Raw genomic sequence first — 19,147 nt, 5'->3', positions numbered from 1 at the left:
GGCAATATAAATGAGGCAGCGTTATTAAATTGTACTTTCCATCATAAACAGTCCCCAACAATATCAATTCCTTGTGACTAAACAAAACAGCCCTTAATGTGTTAATAAAAATGCCATCATACAGTGACATCTCTTTATTTTTGACTGATTTTGTCTTTTGTAATGGGGTTTTGAAATATGTTCTGGCTGAGATTTCGTCATAATTCAGGGAAAGGACAACATTTTTAGTAGTTCTAAATGTAGGGACACAGTTTTCACTGCAGTATGCATTATTAACATAGTCCTTAAGTCAGTCTTGTGTGACTTTCCAAAAGTTTAAACTAAGGTGCTGTGACACTAATGAATATATTTTCTCTTCAACATAAACTTCCAGCTGGCTGCAAAAGGTGCTCTTGGATTTTTGCCCAGAGTTGGATTACACTTATCAGATTCTTGATTAGTTTTGTTGCTGGTTATCAGTCATTCATACACCCAATGTAATCAAATCCTAAATATTCATACTACCATGTGTTTAAAATTCATCATTCTGTGTATTATTTATTATACAAAGCATTTAAAATTTATTATACAGTATTACTATTATACAAAGCAAGAAATAAACTACTTCCAAGTAACATACAGAAATTATTCACAGATAGAGAGGGTAGTTATGAAAAAACATTGTAACTATGGCTCTTTATAGATATATGAACACTAAGTTTTAAGTTTGTATGTAACATTTAATATTTATTTTAGTATTCTGATAGTGTATATTGTTTTCAGTGTTGGTGTGTGAATATGTTATGTTTGTCAAAGATGAAGACGTGCTGTAAGATACTGTATAAAGGAGAAGAAAAATAATCATGAAGCTTCAACCTACTCCTTTTAAGTCTGACTATACAAATTAACTATTTAATTAGTGAAGTTTGTATTAATTTGACAAAGTTTTCATCCTCTTGGAGTGATTTGTTGGATCTATGGACTGGATGGATCTGTGGATTGTGTTTGCTCTTCAGACTGAAATAAATAAATGTAGCATTACTTCAGATAGAAACTAAACATGAAACAATATTTCACTAGAACAAATCTTAACCCATAAAGACCAAGTGATAATTTCGTGGCAGTTCCCAAATGGAAATTGCCCTCTATTAAATTTTCAAAAGTCATTTATCATCATTTATTATAATAACATCCTCTGTATTTAGCATTTTTTTCTTTGAAAATCATGTATTTTCCTATATTTAATTTGCTGATTATATAGATGTCCATAAAAGCTCAGATTAAAATTGAGGGTTGTTATATCAGAAACATTGAAAACTGAAGGAAAACTGACTTTTTCAGAAAAATATATCATTAACTTAACATAAACCAAGTGTCTCCAAACTGTCATTTGTCAAATTCAATGGGCTTTACTAGTGAATCAATGTTATAGAAGATGGTGGTGTATCCACGACATCTGAACGTCCAAATGTGTCATATCTGATGACCATGATATATTTTACTGAAAAAGTCACTTTTTCTCCAGTTTTCTCTGTTTTTGATATGATAACTCAAACTTTAATCTGAGCTTTTATGAACATCTACATTATCACTGAATTAAATATAGGAAAATACATGATTTAAACCGAAAAAAACACAAAATACAGAGGATAATATTATAATAAATGGTGATAAATCACTTAAGAAAAGTTAAATATAAAGAGAAAAACTATTTTGGAAGTACCACAAAAGTAGCACTGGGTCTTTATGGGTTAAATAGATGTGCATTTCATGTTGTGGAGTGGTTTTGTGGGATGGATTGGATCTAAATATAAAACTGTGAAAACATCACAAAATTTAAAAAAAAAAAAAAAAAATGTATAGAATCCTTATTTTCTAGCAATATAGTAACAACGAACGGGAGTACAACAGGAATAGTTATTGATGATATCTATCTTATCATTTGTTCTCTTTTTTGTAATTTAATGACTGACCTATTCCTTGTTATGGACTGTATACATTAGCTGATTAGCCAAGTCATGTAAAAATAGAGTAGGATAATATAAGCTTTGCTTCTTCCTTCTCCTTTTCGGACATAAAGTATTGTTAAAGAGCTACAATGAAATACTTATATATTTGTGTGATATTTCTTTTCTTTTTTGGTTGATTCATTTCCATATAGTCTTTTTAAATCTGGAATTCCTTTTACCTGCTTATGTTCAAAATAAAGCTTATCTATATATCAAATAACTGGCACATATGGCCACATTTACGAAAGATTCAGGCCAAACCTGAATTTTTTAACACTTCCTGGAGTGACATTAGTGCGCTGTGTCTGCACCTGATCACTAAAACATGAATAGGCTGTTGTGAGACATACTGGGCTCATGAGCACAAAAACAAAGAGGGTCATACGACACCCACCTGCCACCGGCGTAGACCTCAGCTGTGTCGAACAGGTTGACTCCACTCTCGTAGGCGATCGTCATTAGCTGCTCCGCAACCTGGCAACACACACAGTACAAAGAAAGGTCAGTTAGGTTTTCCTTTTATTCATTTGATCTGTGCTGAAAATTGACTGTGATGTCAGAAGTTTATCCAAAATTTAATCGAAGTCTGGCCTGTGGGAGAAGGTTCATCTTTTATTTAAGTAGCCCTCAGACCAAAAGTGGAGTTTTACTCTATGTCACTTATACAGATGAGAGTCCCAACAATGACCTTTATGTAACAAACCACTTTGAAACAGTCTCCATTGCCAAGAGAAACAAAAGGCAAAATCAGAAATGCTGCAATGCTCGCAGGGGAAATTGCTTATGTAACAATAAACTGAAATATACTATTGAAAATGATATGAGTCATTTATTAGCATACATTATATATGCTGTAGCCCATAAAGTCAGAATAAAATAATATTACCTCGTCTCATGAAATGATTGGAACAACGTGATTTATTCTTAATAGATAAAGTGTAACTGGAACCTGGTCAAAGTTAATAATAATGCTCATTAATAAAAAGAAGAATGTGTCTCAAAAAAAGATTATTCCAACATTATGGGCATGAATTTTAAAAATATTTTTTCCCTCATTTACTTATAATGGGTGAAATTTCACATGTCTGTAGCAGCAAAGTCTATGGTTGAATTTATACCAAATTGGGTTTATAGATTGCCAGTGACACAGAATAGATGTGGTTACATTTTGGGAAAAGTAGGTCAGAGTTCAAATTTTTAAAACATTTTTAAAATCTTTTTTTCTTCTCCCATTTACTCATAATGGGCGACATTTCACATGTCTATAAAAACATCAGTTTTGTTTCAATTTACTTCAAACCTGGCACATATATAGAGGTAATTGATATGCTGACTTCAGCACACGCATAGACATAATGGCATCAGCTGGATCAATGCCAAAATAAGCTACAATACGTGTGAGGGGCGGGGTTTGTTGAGCCTGGAACCACTTGTTTGTTCCTTAGAATATGAGAAAATTGTAAAAAATTGTTTCCTGTTCACATTTAGAAAGCTACAATCATGGAGTATCTATCATCAAAGTAGGTGTTGATTAATGTAATAGTCAACTATTAATTGATTAGTGAATTAAATGTTGCAGTTCTAGTAAGAATGAAAATACAGATAACACATGAAACAGATCCTTGACTGGAAATACAGATATTCTCCCAGAGTGTCTATTCTGTCTGGAACATGCACTTTGTTGCCTTTAAAACCAGTGCAATTATCACCAAAACACAGTGGTGTATCTTCACTGTTTCAGTTAACATGTAAAACTATTTTAGTCAGCCATCATAATTAAAAACTTGGGTAAGATAAGCATTGTGGATCTGATCTTGTAATTCAGTATGAAGGAAGTTGAAGGCTGTAAGTGGACTGACAGGATGCATGGAGCTTTTAGGTGTCCAGAAGCAGCAGTAAACATTAACAAAAAAAAAATGGAAGGGCCACAGAGAATGTGCTCTGCCAGAAAAAATGCCTGTATCCCTAACAGCATTAGAGAAACATAGAGGTAGACCTGGCCATGTGAGACTACTTTACATACTGTTCCAGTTAGTACTATAGAATAGTACAGTGTGTTTAACTTCACCATACCTGCACATTCATACTGCACTGTGTCAGCTCCCTTCACAGGCTTCTCTATTGGCCAAACAAAAGTTTGCAGAGGTGCACAGTGTATTGTTTAAGTACTGCCAACACAGTGTGTTTATATGCAATAACAATGCAATGCTAAGGAAAATTACATCAACCCCAACCTGAAAATGAGCAAGAAACAGAAGAAAAAACACTGAAAAGGAAGATTTGTTGCAAAAAGACATGCAAGACACAAAAAACTTCTTTTAGTTTTGCAGTATTATTCTCACTTTCTGTGCAGATGAACTCTCCCATAATCAGTCCCGAGAATTTAACTCTTTCCTTTTTTTTAATATCACAATATATATTGCAGACAGAAAATATATTGCAATTTCAGTTTTTTTTTCCCAATATCATCTAGTCGTATTGTGCAGTAAATCTGTTGATGTAAAGACTTCTTCTGAATAGAGCCGTGAAATTACATGTGAAAAATCAGTTATCTCTGTGATGGATGGTGATGCCGACTCATTCCTCTTTAGTAACTAAAAGTCCATTCTTAATATCAGTGTGTGTGTGAGCATCATGGGTTCTTGCTCCATATTCTTGCACATATAGCAACAATAAATCATTACACTGAGATCCAATTTCTGTGTGGTGAGTTTTATTACATGGAGGCTTTGAGTGAATTTTCCATCATTTCTCTGTGGAGGTATGTGCACGGATGAGTTGGTCTGTGAATCTGTGGGGACAGAGGGATGCGTGACGTGCTTATGCACATATTGCTTGCGTGTACGTGTATGTCTGTATGCTGTAAGTCTTTCTGTTTTTGTTCATTTATCTTATATGTATCTTGCAGTGTCACTGGTGGCAATAGATAATGTGTCCTCTGAGAATCTGTCTAAACCTTTCTGAATTCCAATTTTTTTCAACCTGCACAAACTAAAACCTAATACGAGTGATAAGAAAACATAACAATGTAAAGACAAAGGGCATGTTTGAAGGGTACATTAAATCCACTCTATTAAAAAGTCATGTTTAAAAAGAAGTCAGGTGAATGTGGTAAAAATGGCACAATGGAATTAAACTAATACTATTATACAGGAATATGAGTGAATATAATATAATATAAACAAGTGTTTCAATTAATAATACAAGAATTATGTAAAATGCATGTGAACAAAAAATAACAGAAAAAGATACATCAAAATAACCAAAAACAGCACGAAAATGTGAAAGATGGAAGTTGCAAAAAAGGTAAAAGATGCAAAAATATTCAACAAGACAAAAAAAGACATAAAGAGATGCAAACTCACAAACACAAGATAAAAATAACGCAAATAAATAGACTTTCAGAGAATGTTTTAATAGTAGAAAAGTCTGTCTAGTGTTTTTTTTTTTTTTTTGCATTCTTCATCACTGGAATGCTTTGTTTTCCTGTAACCTTTGATTGGTTAAAAATTATAACCATGCCCCCCAAAAGGGGAGGCAAGGGGTATTGTTTTTGGTTTGGTTTGTTTGTTTCTTTGGTTGTTAACACTCTAGCAGTAAAACTATTGGTTGAATTCATACCAAACTGGGTTTATAGATTGCCAGTGACCCAGAATAGATCTCATTACATTTTGGGAACAGTAGGTCAAAGTTTAAATTTTGTATGAATTTTTTAAATCTTTTTTTTTCCCCATTTACCTATGATGGCCAAAACTTCAAATGTCTGTAGCAGCAAAACTATTAGTTAAATTCACACCAAATTGGGTTTATAGATTGCCAATGACCCAGAATAGATGTGGTTACATTTTGGGAAAAGTAGATCAAACTTCACATTTTTCATGAATTTTTTCCATCTTTTTTCTTCTCCCATTTACTTGTAATGCGCAAAATTTCAAATGTCTATAAAAACACTAATTTGGTTTAAATTTTCTATAAACTTGGCACATATATAGAGGCAACTGATATCCTGATATCAGCACATGCATAGACATGATGACATCAGTTGGATCGATGCCAAAGTAAGCTACAATATGTGCTAGGGATGGGGTTTGTTGTGCTTGACACCACTTAATTTTTTTTTTTTTTTTTTAGTTTCACGCTGAAAAAAGTTTGGAAACCACTGGTTAATCATGAAACCAGAATATTATCAATAATATGTAGGAATGAATTCTATCAACAAACAAGATGTGACTGGAGCAGCATCTATTATACTGCTTCAGAGAAAAAATGTGCTAAATGTTATATACTTTGATAAGATGAATAAAAACAATTAGCAAAAGTGCTGGTTGGTTAACGTTTTCAATAAATATGATGAAGTGTTAATAAGTATATACATAGGTTTATCTACATTTATATAAAAGTTTTATAAGTCTTACACTAGAGGGAAAAAGTGAATGCACTGTATTGTGCAGACAGTGTTTTGCAGAACTAGTAGGGCAGAGACAAACAGTCCTTTAGAGTAAAACCCATTCTCTCATTAATTCATGGAATTTCACATATTGACCAAATGGATCTTAAAACTGTAGCAAACAAGCACTCTTGAAATTTTCTTTAGGTGTAACTCAAGTCTGGTAAAGTTTTACTACTTTCATTCTGGAAACACTTGTAGAAGAGTATTATTCCCACTGCATGGCCTTAGCAAATGACCATCATTACAATACAGTCATTAAAACTATATTTTAGCCACTTTTACCACAGATTTCCTTAAAGTGAAGTGTTTTCTAATAATGCAGTGAATCTCAATGGTCAAACAAAGTCGAAGTAAAGAAGTTTCAGAAAGACTCATAAGGCTCATTCAGCGCTTGAGCCCCGGACTACCATTAAGGCAAACAGAGCAGAATGAAAAGGCAGAGCTGAGTAATGGTGAGCTTATAGAAAGAAGAGGTCAGTTAAGGAGAGAAAGATTTGGAAAAGAGGCATGGCAGAGAAAACGAACAGCCTGTTCTGCCTCCTAACTGGTCTCTGCTGAGTGCGGCTGAGAAACAATCTGTGTTACAACTGTTGGGGGCACTGGAGGGTGATTTTCAATTAAGTAAAGGAAGGACGGGACCGGCTAAAAGAGTTTTTGCAGACGTAAGAAAATGAAAGATTGGGATAGAGGAGAGAAAGAACTCGAACAGAAAGCATTCATTGGATGAAAAACAGATGACAAGCAGTGAGAGATCAAGGACAAACTTTTTTGCCGGCACATAGTGGAAAAGGTGCTGAGGATGGAATTATAGAAAGAGGAGGAGAAACGTTGGCAGAAAGCTGAAACAGGCTGAATGTGACAGATTCTAATGGGCGGCTGTATGGCCTTTGGTGATTTTGCTCAGTCACATCAAGTCTTGGAAGTTTCCAAAAGGCCACTCAGTGTTATAGGGCGCTGGCAGTGACATTCACAATGTCAGAAAGTTAGTGCGATCCAACATCACCACTCACTCAGATTTATGACTGTTTCTGACTTGTGGCCCTTTTGGATGAATTGAATGTGACTAATGTCTTTGAAATGGTGCTGTAACGTCTAAGAAAGGAATATGTAATGTCAGCTACACAAAAAAAATATACACATGACATGTTGGGAGGGTTATTTTTGAGATTCTACCATGTTTTAATGGGTTCATCGAAGTAGTGTAATATACAACTGATTATTTATTTATAACTTCTGTAATAAATATTAAAAAGGGATAGTGCTGGTCTGTTTTATCATTGGCTGAACTTAGCTAAAAGGAAATGTACAAAACTCCTGTGATTATATTTTCATTTTTCTAGATATACACATAGCATGATATGAAAAGCATACAATCTATACAAGTTTTTCGATAGTTACTGTCTGACCAACAAGAGTTATACCTGGATTTAACTAAGCAAATAGTTCAGATCCTCCCACCCGATAATTATTGCTGTGATTAATAAGTTTATTGCTGCATTGAGTAGATTCTCATTTCTGAAACCATTTGGTTATGATATAGAGCATAAATGTTATACTATGTTTCAATGGAAAATGGTCCTGTGATCTGATGAGTCCAGATTGATCCTGTTCCAGAGTAATGGACACATCATGGTGAGAAAAGAGGTGGATGAAGTGATTACCCATCATGCCTTGTGCCTACAGTCCAAGTCTGTGGGGGTTGTGTTATGATCTGGGATTAGAATATATTGAACGACCAGGTCTGAACATTAGAGGATTTTTTTTTTTTTCTTCCTTGATGATGCAGACATATTCCAAGATGACAAAACCAGGATTCATCAGGATCAAATAGTAAAAGAGTGGTTCAGGAAGTATGGATTAGCCACTAGAGTCCAGACCTGAACCCCAATGAGAATCTCTGGGTTGGGATGAAGAAGACTTTACAGTGGCCGACTCTCATCCACACAAGACCTTAAACAAGTGGTGCCAGGCACAACAAAGCCCGCCCCTCACAAGTATTGCAGCTTATTTTCGCATCGATCCATCTGATGTCATCATGTCTATGTGTGTGGTGATGTCAGCATATCAGTTGCCTCGATATATGTGCCAAGTTTGAAGTAAACAAAAACAAAATTTAGGTTTTTATAGACACAGAAATTTCAGCCATTATAAGTAAATGGGAGAAGAAAAAAGATTGAAAAAATTCATTAAAAAATTGGACTTTGACCAGCTTTTCCCTAAATGTAACCAGATCTATTTTGGGTCAATGGCAATCTATAAACTCAATTTGGTATGAATTCAACCAGTAGTTTTGCTGCTACAGACATGTGCAATTTCATCCACTATAAGGAGATGGGAAAAAAAAAAGATTAAAAAATTCATAAAAAATGTAAACTTTGACCTATTTTTCCCAAAATAATACATATACTATTTGTATGTATAAATAGTAATCAGATCAATTCTGGGTCACTGGCAATCCATAAACCCAATTTGGTATGAATTCAACTAATAGTTCTGCTGCTAGAGTGTTAACAAAGAAACAAACAAACCGAACCAAAAACAATACCCCTTGCCTCACCTTTGGGGGGCTGGGTAAAAATGCAACTATGACTGGAAATATATGTTCTGACATTTATTGTGACATTGCATAAGCACTGCATGGCATAAGTGGTGCTGTGACACATATCTTCTATAATCAAAGCTGAAGGCAGTCCCATAAAATACTGAGTGTGGGACTGTTGTTTTGCCACCATATGTAGTAACTTTATAAAAGCAATATGCTATGGAAGCCTCTTATCTACAGCACTTTTATTTTATTTTATTTTACCAGAAAAATTTTTACCATAAAAGATAATTAGAGCAGTGACTTATTTATGATATCAGCCTATCAAGTGCCAGAAAACACTTAAAATGAGGTATGAAAACAAATAAACAAAAACAGTGAACAAACAGAACCAAAGCTAACACCATTTTTTTCTGTAATCATTGTAAAACACAGCTTGTAATGGCTTCCTGCTTTATTATAAATCAAGCAATCAAGGTGAAAAGTCCAAATAGCAAACATTTAATCCAACACCGTGCGGTAATATTAGATTCTTTTGCTGGTTTCAGAGTGACGGTTTCTCATCCACATGTCTTGATACTTTTAAAGGTGACAGATTTTAGATATTATATATGGCTTTTGTAGTTTGATTGTGTAACTACTGTAGTGATGCACCAACACTGTGCACCTTTACTTTCACCCACAGGTAAGAAAAACACTGAGTCAGTTTGCTGAAATGCATAAGTGGCAATGCTTCAGGCTGTTGTCTTTGTTTTCTTTTGTATAAAGCAGTGAGAAGAATTTGATTTCCTCACACTGAACAGACATAATGAAAAAAAACAAAAACAGTTTGTCTCTGACAACCCCAGAATCAAGGCTGCAGTAACCTCCCACATACTACCCACACAACCTTGAAACAGTTTTATGAGAGCACCTCCTCTCTGCCGTGCTCACTTCATCAAAGTTAACATCGACAAAAAAAATTCACTTTAGGATTTATGGATCCACTTTTGGCCTTTGTGAATGAGTAAGCAACGCTCAGTTACATCCCACCATCACTCTTATGAACTCTGTCTGGGAATGTGTAGTAAGACAGCTGTTTAACAATTTTAGCAGCATTTCAATAAGTTTCCAAAGACTTTACCTTATACTTTAGTACTTTAATGTATAATTGATGTGTGAGTTGGAGTCTGTGTTGTGGTTGGAGCGGGATGTTTGTTAACATTCACTAACTCCTTGTTTAAGCAGAAGAGAGGTATTGAAAAACTGAAGAGAGATTTTTGCTGAAATACCAACTCAAGTTTATGACATAGAAATCAGTTAGTATAGAAATGAAATAAGCCAACCTCAAAAAATTTGCATCTCGGCACAAAATGCAACAGCATGAATTTCAGGTAAGCACATAAACATGCACAAATCTAACACTGAACCTTTAGGAAACATAGTGACATAGATAGATAAGTCATTTCTACTATATTAGCTTCTCTGTTGATGTTGACTTAAAGGGGTCATATTTTGCTAAACCCACTTTTATTAGTCGTTGGTACATTTATTTGTGTATTTGGACCATAATAGTTCAAAAAGTTTGAATTTGAACCCTCCAGATGCTGCAAAGCTATCTTTATATTAATTCTGGAAAAAATCAAGTGGATTTCTACAATTTCAATTCCTTGCGTTGCCTTCCTTACATTTTATTACTAGTTACGTGATGACATTTGCACATATAAGGTCAAGACTTCCGATGAACATTTGTCAGAGTACAACATAATTGTTTGTCAGCTGCAGCAGTTGTAGTCCATACTGGAAATATGTCCAAACTTCGAGCCGATTACCTAAAATGTTAAGTTGCTGGTTGTATTAACTAACACAAGTGGTTGAACGGGACAGAGAGCATAGTCAGTGACCTGGAGGGGGCAGGGCCTGAAGTGGCACATTTAGAGGTAAAGGGCCAGCGCTCAAAACGACCTTTCTGGTGTCATTACTCAGACATAGGGTTGAAGATGGACATGTGGAGTTGAATTAATGAAGAATTCAGACCCAAGCAGAGCATTTACAGTTTATGTAGACCACAGGGAAATGCTTTAAAATGCATAATTCCACTTAAAAAAGCAAAATATCACTCCTTTAATATTTACCAGCTGTCAGGAAACAAAGGCAGAGATAGGAGTCATGACTGACCTTACTATTTATCCCTCTGAATTACAGAATAGAACAGAGAGAACGTCCAACAAAATGCATAAGTGTGAGGGAAAAAAAATAAGGTAATTAAACTTTTAATAGTAGCAACACATCTGTAAAAACAGCTTCCCAGCTTTTGTGGGATTGGGGTTATATTTCCTATTATTATTAACATTTATTATATGATTAGAAACAGCTAAAAGTTAAGGAGAAGCACTGATGTGTGTATTCATGTGTTTGTATCTCGGTGTGTGTTTGCAGTCCTTGTAACTGTGTTTGTGTGCCAGACTTGTTGTGCTTTTCTTAATAAGGACAGGGACACTGAACTCTGCTGAGGACGTTCACTATCTTTAGGGTGTATTTGGTAACAATGACATTGAACAGGGCGCATTAAGGACACAAGGGGACTTTTGAACTCAAAAGCATTGCATGTGATGCCTGTTCACTGTTGTGGAATCGCTTAAAGTTGCATGTCCAGTGAGGCTTTCTCTGCAGCCTTGGCCTTTTTTTTTTCTGTTTTCAATGGAAAAAATACACATTTTAGCAGCAGAGTAAACATTTTCTTTAGCTGAAATTAATATGCAAAATATTATACAAATTGATTTTCTCTGCTTCCATATCAGCCCAAACCAGGTTTTCTCTGTGATGTGAAACAGTTTGAGCCAAGCAAAGCAGCCTGTTTGGACTTAAGTGCATGTGTGTTACCAGTGACATTGGACCGGCGACTTTGAGAATAATGGAGAGTAGAGGGGTGTTAAGCTGAGAGCGTACCATGTGAGTTGTTGGCCTTAAGGTAAGACAAATAATACTGTTATATAAGCTTACTGATTCTGTGTCCCCCAAGGTGAGCTCTGTTCTCTGCTGCCTAAGTGTCACTCTAAACTAAAGGCTGCATATGTGTATGTAATGACAATGGTAAGACCCCGACAGCAACATCAGCATGTTAGAATTCATCACCATGAGCGAAAAGGGGCCGAAGAAAACACAAGTTCATGTAATGGTGTGACCCTCACTGTGTCCGTCCTCTGATCCATCGACCATCAAAATTTAATGACGCTACAATCTGACTCATCACACCTAAAACCTTGGCCAGGGTTGTAACTTGTTTAAAAAATGTTGTTCCTCATTATGGCATGAATAAGTGATGAATAACCGTGAGAGAGCATTAGAGATGGAGCTACAGGCCAGATGAGCCTTTTAGGTATTGAGACCCTGGCAGCCAGCCAGCGGTATGATCAGATCAAGGTTAACTGTGACACTTCTAAACAACAAGGTCAGTGCTTCGCTTGTGTTGCTCTGTTATAAATGACTGTAAAAGGTGCAACAGGGCGAAATCATTTCTGGAGCGGGCAGGTGTCTTCATGTGGGTTGCATACTTTAACCCCGAGTCAGTAGCCATGTTTACATTAACATATATTTATGAGCCTTTTTGGGTATTGCATAAGAAACAGTTCGAAGACATGGTAACATAAAAAAAAAAGAACAGCAAAAAAAATGGTAACACTTACATGAGGAGGTTTTTGCCATCTTCAAAAAAGAGTTAAGGTACTAAAGATGAGATGGGAAGACATTTTCAAAACAAGTTGTGACATCTTTTTCCTCATTTTCTTAGATATTCCCACAAACTACTTAAACATAGAATAGAATAGAATAGAATAGAATAGAATAGAATAGAATAGAATAGAATAGAATAGAATAGAATAGAATAGAACAGAATAGCTAGAGTAATGATCCGAAACAATTTCACTTCTTATCTTAAATAGACAAAACAACATAAAATGGCTGACAACATTTTCCTGTGGATTGATGAGGAGATCAAATTATTTCACTCCCTTTTAATTGGAGCTCCTCAGGTCATCAGATCAGTCAATACAGGGATGTCACATAGTTTTTCTTGAACACACAAAAGTTTAATTGCACTTTAGCAACTTCTAAATGAGGAAAACTTTCATTACATAATTCCAACTATGGCTTGTTTGTGGTTTGTGTGGGATACACAGGTGTAATATCACGTACAACAACTATAGATCCTCAGCCAGCCTCAGTCCTTAATGTGCATTGTATGGAACAGACAAAACCTTTAAGATAGAACACAAGGATTGATTTCCAGGTCACAATTGTAGATTGAGAAGAAGAGGAGGGAAATACAGGGAATTGATAGGACCTTCTGTGTTATCCATGAAAAAGTCACACACATTTTAGTTAAAAAAAAAAAAGTCAACAGAATACTCTGCTCCTCTGTTTATTACACAACTTTGTGCATTTGCTCAAAACTGGTCAAAGGAAACAACTAATTTGCCTTTATTTCTTTTTTGTGACATTTAGAAGTCTGCTTCAAATTTACTTGAACATCATCATCATCATCATCATCATAATAATAATACATTTTATTTATAATGCACTATTCATTCAGTGAATCTCAGAGTGCTACAGTAGAAAAGGACACCCCCCCCCCCCAGAAAAAAAAAAAAGAAAAACATACACATCAACAATTATAAGTCTTTTTAAATAGGTACATTTTCAGTGTAATTGAAACACAGGTACTATTAGACACTACACACAGTACAGTACAACAATCAAACCTGCAACCTCTGAGAAATAGAAAAGACTACACCATACCTCATCGGTTATCTGTCCACCAAACGTCACCCATGTTCCTGGAAAACAAAGAGAGACATTTCAGCTTTAGAGGCATGTTTTATCCTGTCCTGTTTTCTGTCAGTGTCTAAGTCTTTAAGTCTGTGTGTGTTTGACATCCAGAGGTAAAATCTACTAATGCCCGTGCTGTGACAGTCAAGATCCCAAGAGAAAAATCTGTCCTGTTTAGAGCTGCCACTCTGCACTAAAGGATCACCTTGTCTAAGCACCTGTAACACTTTGTGTCTTCACTTCTGACTTGTGTTTGTGGCAGTCATGCATACAGTGATGACTTTGCGTCTTTAGTTAGTACCCTCATATTACAGGCTTGTGTTTTTGTCACTGGATGCTCTTGATTGCCCTGCAAACAATGCTGATAAGCCAGACAAAAGCCTAAGCCACCCCTATCAGAGGGGACTCTAAATCCTCCACACATTCCCTCGCTGAATTATGCATGTTGTATGCCGCAGAGAAACATCCCATTCAGATTATGTCAAAGTAGTTTTAGCTATCTAAAACTGTCCTGCTTTTCCAGATAGGCCGAGTAAGAGAAACACCTTTTTATATCAGAAAATTGTCTGGTGCAATCCCTTTAACGCTGCACAGCTTATGTGCGGAGTGGGAACTGCAAGAAAATCTGGGATGTCTGACAAGGCATGAGGTAGTGTTGTAGAGAGTTTGAGGTTTACCAGTGGGGACAACCAGGAAATGACTCACAACAACATATTCTTTACAACATCGTTACAGGAAATTCTGCAAAAAGTATAGATGGTGTACCACATCTTAAGGATTTCTTCTGATATCTTTGTTTTTTAAATTTATGATGGGAAGATAAATTTGGGATCTGATCAAGCTGTAACACACGGACACATTTCGTGTTCAACAGTCTCTGTCATGTAAGCAGAGTAAATTATATGCATGTATTATACATATTTGAGCAGGTATTTATAAGCACTTTACCATTATGTACAACAAAATTTGGGGAGATAAAATATTTAGGTGAAAAATGTCAAATTACTGCTCGGCAACACGTGGAGTTGAAACAGACATACATTATTTTAAGCCTTAGGCATTCAAAACATGCAGTTCTCGACAGAAATTGATATCAAGTAGGACAAAACCTTTTAGATATTATGTTCAACTATGCTGAAAATACATTTTGGAGTAAAATACTGAAAAGTCTCTGTTTTACTGACATGAGAATGAGGTAACATGTCGACAGGCTGCCGTAGTAACAAGTGGACGACTCTTTATGCATCACCCAAAATGTTGACTTATTTTTTAAAACAACCAGCCAGATGTAATCACAATGCTTTATTTAATGTATTCAATACTCACACAGTGTATTTACAACTTGTGGTGGTCCATACTGATATATGTAATTTACAAATACAGAGTGATTTCTCAGTAACAGTTCACAGATAGTCTTTTTAAATGTGACCAGTGTATGAATTTACAAACTTCATTCAGAATTTTAATTTTTTAAAGTAATAAACAGACTTTTGCGTGTCTTTTTGTTAATTTAATGCAGCCTAGTAGAAGGTTTGGAACTTCTCCTGTACTGTGTAAGTGGTATTCTAAAATGGATAACAGTTCCATAAAAAAGAATTCTTTAGCTAAAAATTGAGCCCACTTGATAAATGACGTGTGCAAATTTACTTTTTCATGTTGACGTTCACTTTCGCTTGATCGGACACATTTGCTTGTTCACCTTTCGTGATCAAATTAGAAATATATGGAAGGCATATTCTGCTTGAAGCCAACTGTCTTTTTAATCTTTCCCTCTCCCTGTCCTGTGTCCTAGTGCTGATAAAACACTAATGAATGGACAGCTGTTCTTCAGATTAATATGACTTTCACTGCTCGACTGTCACAAAACAAGTGTGAAAAAGTGAGAAAAAAAAACCAAACCATCTGCTCATTTCAACTGACAGGATGTTACTAAATAATAGAGGTCATGATTCTATATGTTACAGTATTATCAACTCCACATGGTGTAACTTGTAGAGGACACCCTGAGGATAAATTGGATCTGTTGGTGCATAATGGTATTATTTGAACTTAATAAGGAGCAACTCATCTGCATCCTCAGCAGAATCATAATCAAAGTTGTTTGTTTTTTTTTTCAGCAGAGGGGGTTGAATGCTGCTTGGACTAATCATATTAACTCCTAGACAAAAGACACTTTTGGACATTGTTCACACCAGTTACCATGACAACTATGCTTGGCCTCTACTGCATCTACAGTCATTAGTGATGACCTTATCTGTGCTATCTATACCAGTAATGTATGGGTTAGTGTATGCATATGTTAGGGGGTGTGTGTGCGTAAATCCTTTGACACTTAATATCCAGTTGCAGAGTTTTGAGAGTCTCAATAAATGATACAAATGCTGTAGATCTGTAATGTCAAGTTTATGGCTTTTAAAAGATCAACTGTTTTATGTTTGATGGAAATCAAGTGAAAGAAAAAATGTCACTGGCTGCTGCTGGTGGAAAGTGATGGTAGTGGCACTTGATGTTGCTAGGCAACGCTGGCAAATACTTAACCCTATGGTGTTTTTTTTTTTGTTTTTTTTTTGTTTCAGCTGAAGGACATTGAACAGGAGAGACTTACTCCAGATTAAGTTAGATAGATGAACATAATATAAATAGATGCAGAAATACATCAATGCATCTCGGTGACTTATTTCACATTTTCTCATCCTTAGTCATGTGTTTCAGTCTCATTTGTGGTTGCATTTTTTCACTGCATCCTCATATGTGATGCTCTTGAAATGACAGCTTCAATAGAATGAGAGTAAATTGACATAAGCAACTTCAACTGTGAAGAAAAGAGAAGCTGCATAAAATTGGAAGGAGGAGAGGAAAAGGATAATGTGATAAAGTTGCAGGTTTGACTAGACGCGTCATTTCTTCCATCAGTTTTATGTGAGTCCTTTTAACCTGCCAGTGTGATGGATGACACACATTTGAATGAAACATTTCTCTGCAGTAGTGTATTTTAACTGCCCTTAACTTTTTTTTTCAGCATTTTCTGATGAGACTCCACAAATACAAAGACTGAGTCAGAAGTTTTCACTCTAAAGGATTAATTTTCAGCTCCAAATTATGGTATTGTATTGGTATGGTATTGCTATGACGAGGATGGTCAGGCTTTCAAAATGTGGTTTTGTCTGAAAAAAAAAAAGAGGAAAACAGGGTGATTCACACAACATTCAATATTTCAACTAAGAAAATACGGAGGATATTACACTAATAAGGAGAAAAGGGAATTGAAATTAAAGTAATTATGTTGCTTGTTTGATTTTGTCTCTTATGTTAGTCACATATTTTAACATCGTGTAATTTATTAAATAAAAAGACCGTAATAAATAAGGTGTAATAGCATCACAGTGCATGTACAGAAACAAATAATACGACATTTTCTTTCAAACATACCATCTTTTCCACATCCTCTGCACCTATTTTCAGTTCAGTACCATGGCCTTGTCTACAGTGCTGCTTCTTTAAGCTCTATTGATTTCTTCAAAAACAATTCCTCTTGAAATTTCTTCATCTCCTGTTGTATCTGTTTCTGTCTCGTCTGCTCTTTTGGCTACTTCTTACAGAAGGAGGATGAAAAACCACAAACACCTACCAATTCAACAGAGAATAAAAATAACATGTTTTATCTGGTGGACAAAATACCAGAACCTGAAAAAAGCCCATTTTTTACACCCACTTAGAACATGATTACAGCCTATATTTATGGCAGTTTTGTAGTGGTTGAAATCTGTCTGATTCGTGTCTCAGAATCGATTGTACTTGAGGACTGGTTAAAGGATGGCCCGTCCTTGTTTGAGAAAATACAACATGTACAGTTCCCTTAGTCCTTTAACCCCTGAGCAACGTGATATCATGAAATCGCGTAAATATGCACACCACTTTTAATTGGCATGCTAACTGTATGCATTCTAAGCTTTCTGCGTGTATGTATCAAATACCACGCAATGAGGGTTAGGGTTAGGGGTTACGGATATGTAAACCGGAGATCTTGGTGTAACTTGAAACGCGCTCAAATGGCGTGAAAGGATGAAAATGCGTACGTATAGCACACCAAATAACATAAGAACTGGCATGACATACAACGCCATTTCATGAGGTCAGTTTCCACCTGAGACATTATTCCAGAGTGACAGGCTGCTGTGAATTTGCATCTATAGAAGTCTAATAAAAGCTGCTGTGAGTATGTGCTTGTGTGCCTTTTCTTCAGTGGTTTTGCTTTACTGTGTGTTTTAGGGTCAAAACAGGGCGGAATAAAAGAAAAAGACAAAGAGAAGAATTGAAGTTTTACAGGTTTTTACGAAATAAGGCACTCAGAATGTACATTAATAAGAGATTTAGGATGTTGAGCATGAACTGTGAACTGGAACACACTGAACAAAAACAAGTATTTGAATTTTGTTTCGGGGCTATTTTTGTCTAAATCAGTCCAGCTGCTTTTTGGCACCTGGTTGAACTCCAAAAGCAGTTACACGCTCAGAACTTTGTAAAAACACAATAAAAAAAATTAACAACAGTAGAAACAATAAACAACAAGGAAAACAGTGTAAAAGAACTCACTGCTCTGTGTTTTGCCCCCCCATTACACAGGCAGTGGGGAGTCCACTGAGCATGTTCAGATGTCTGTGGTCTATTTTGTCAGTAAGTTTTGAAATAGTTCCTATTAAGCAAATGGTTGAATTTTTATAAATATTTAAAATAAATCATATATTCAGAGTGCTCACCACAGACACATTAGGGGTTAATGGGTTCATCTAGTAGAAAGTCATATATAAGTATTTGAAGGGGCTGAAAATCATATATCAAGCAAGAGAACCACGAAAACAAACAGAAGATTCCAAGTTGTCATATCGATGAATGATTCACAGCATCAACACAGAAAAGACCAAAAACTGTAGCCCTCGAGTGTAAGAGTGACTTAAACTTCCAAAGAAAGGTGTCAAAAGCCAACCTGGTCGGTTCTAAATAAAACCTTATGCTATGTTTTAGGCTAACAATGACCCTCTTTATTCACATATTCACATAGCAGGAGAGTCAGATCTAATCATGAGTGAATGTTCAGCACTCATTTGGGGACAATGCATTGAAAGAATTCAGGTAAAATTTAGAATCTCAGCTTTTCAGCAGCATCAGATATGGCCCATTTGGACATTCAGAAGCTCCATAGTGAACATGGAAACACCATCATCTTCAGCAAAATCGATTCACTGATAAAACCCATGTTTGACAAATGACAGTGGTTGTAGACACTTGCTTTATGTTCAGTTAATGATATACAGGGTGGGGAAGCAAAATTTACAATATTTTGAGACAGGGATTGAAAGACAG

General features: G+C 35.6%; 1 protein-coding gene across 2 annotated transcripts in view; it reads right to left on the bottom strand.

The window, feature by feature from the left end:
• Positions 1-19,147, bottom strand: part of kcnab1a (potassium voltage-gated channel subfamily A regulatory beta subunit 1a) — a 144,512-nt gene that overhangs the window by 23,777 nt on the left and 101,588 nt on the right. For both annotated transcript variants that reach the window (XM_030152205.1, XM_030152206.1), the window contains exons 3-4: positions 13,757-13,794; positions 2,383-2,462 (exon numbers count right to left, since the gene is read on the bottom strand). In XM_030152205.1, the coding sequence (XP_030008065.1) occupies positions 2,383-2,462; positions 13,757-13,794 (118 nt within the window). The remainder of the gene's footprint in view (positions 1-2,382; positions 2,463-13,756; positions 13,795-19,147) is intronic.

The sequence above is a fragment of the Sphaeramia orbicularis genome, chromosome 13, assembly GCF_902148855.1.
Source record: "Sphaeramia orbicularis chromosome 13, fSphaOr1.1, whole genome shotgun sequence".
NCBI lineage: Eukaryota > Metazoa > Chordata > Actinopteri > Kurtiformes > Apogonidae > Sphaeramia > Sphaeramia orbicularis.
The sequence above is the reverse complement of the archived record's forward strand: the minus strand, read 5'-3'. Positions and strand labels throughout refer to the sequence as shown.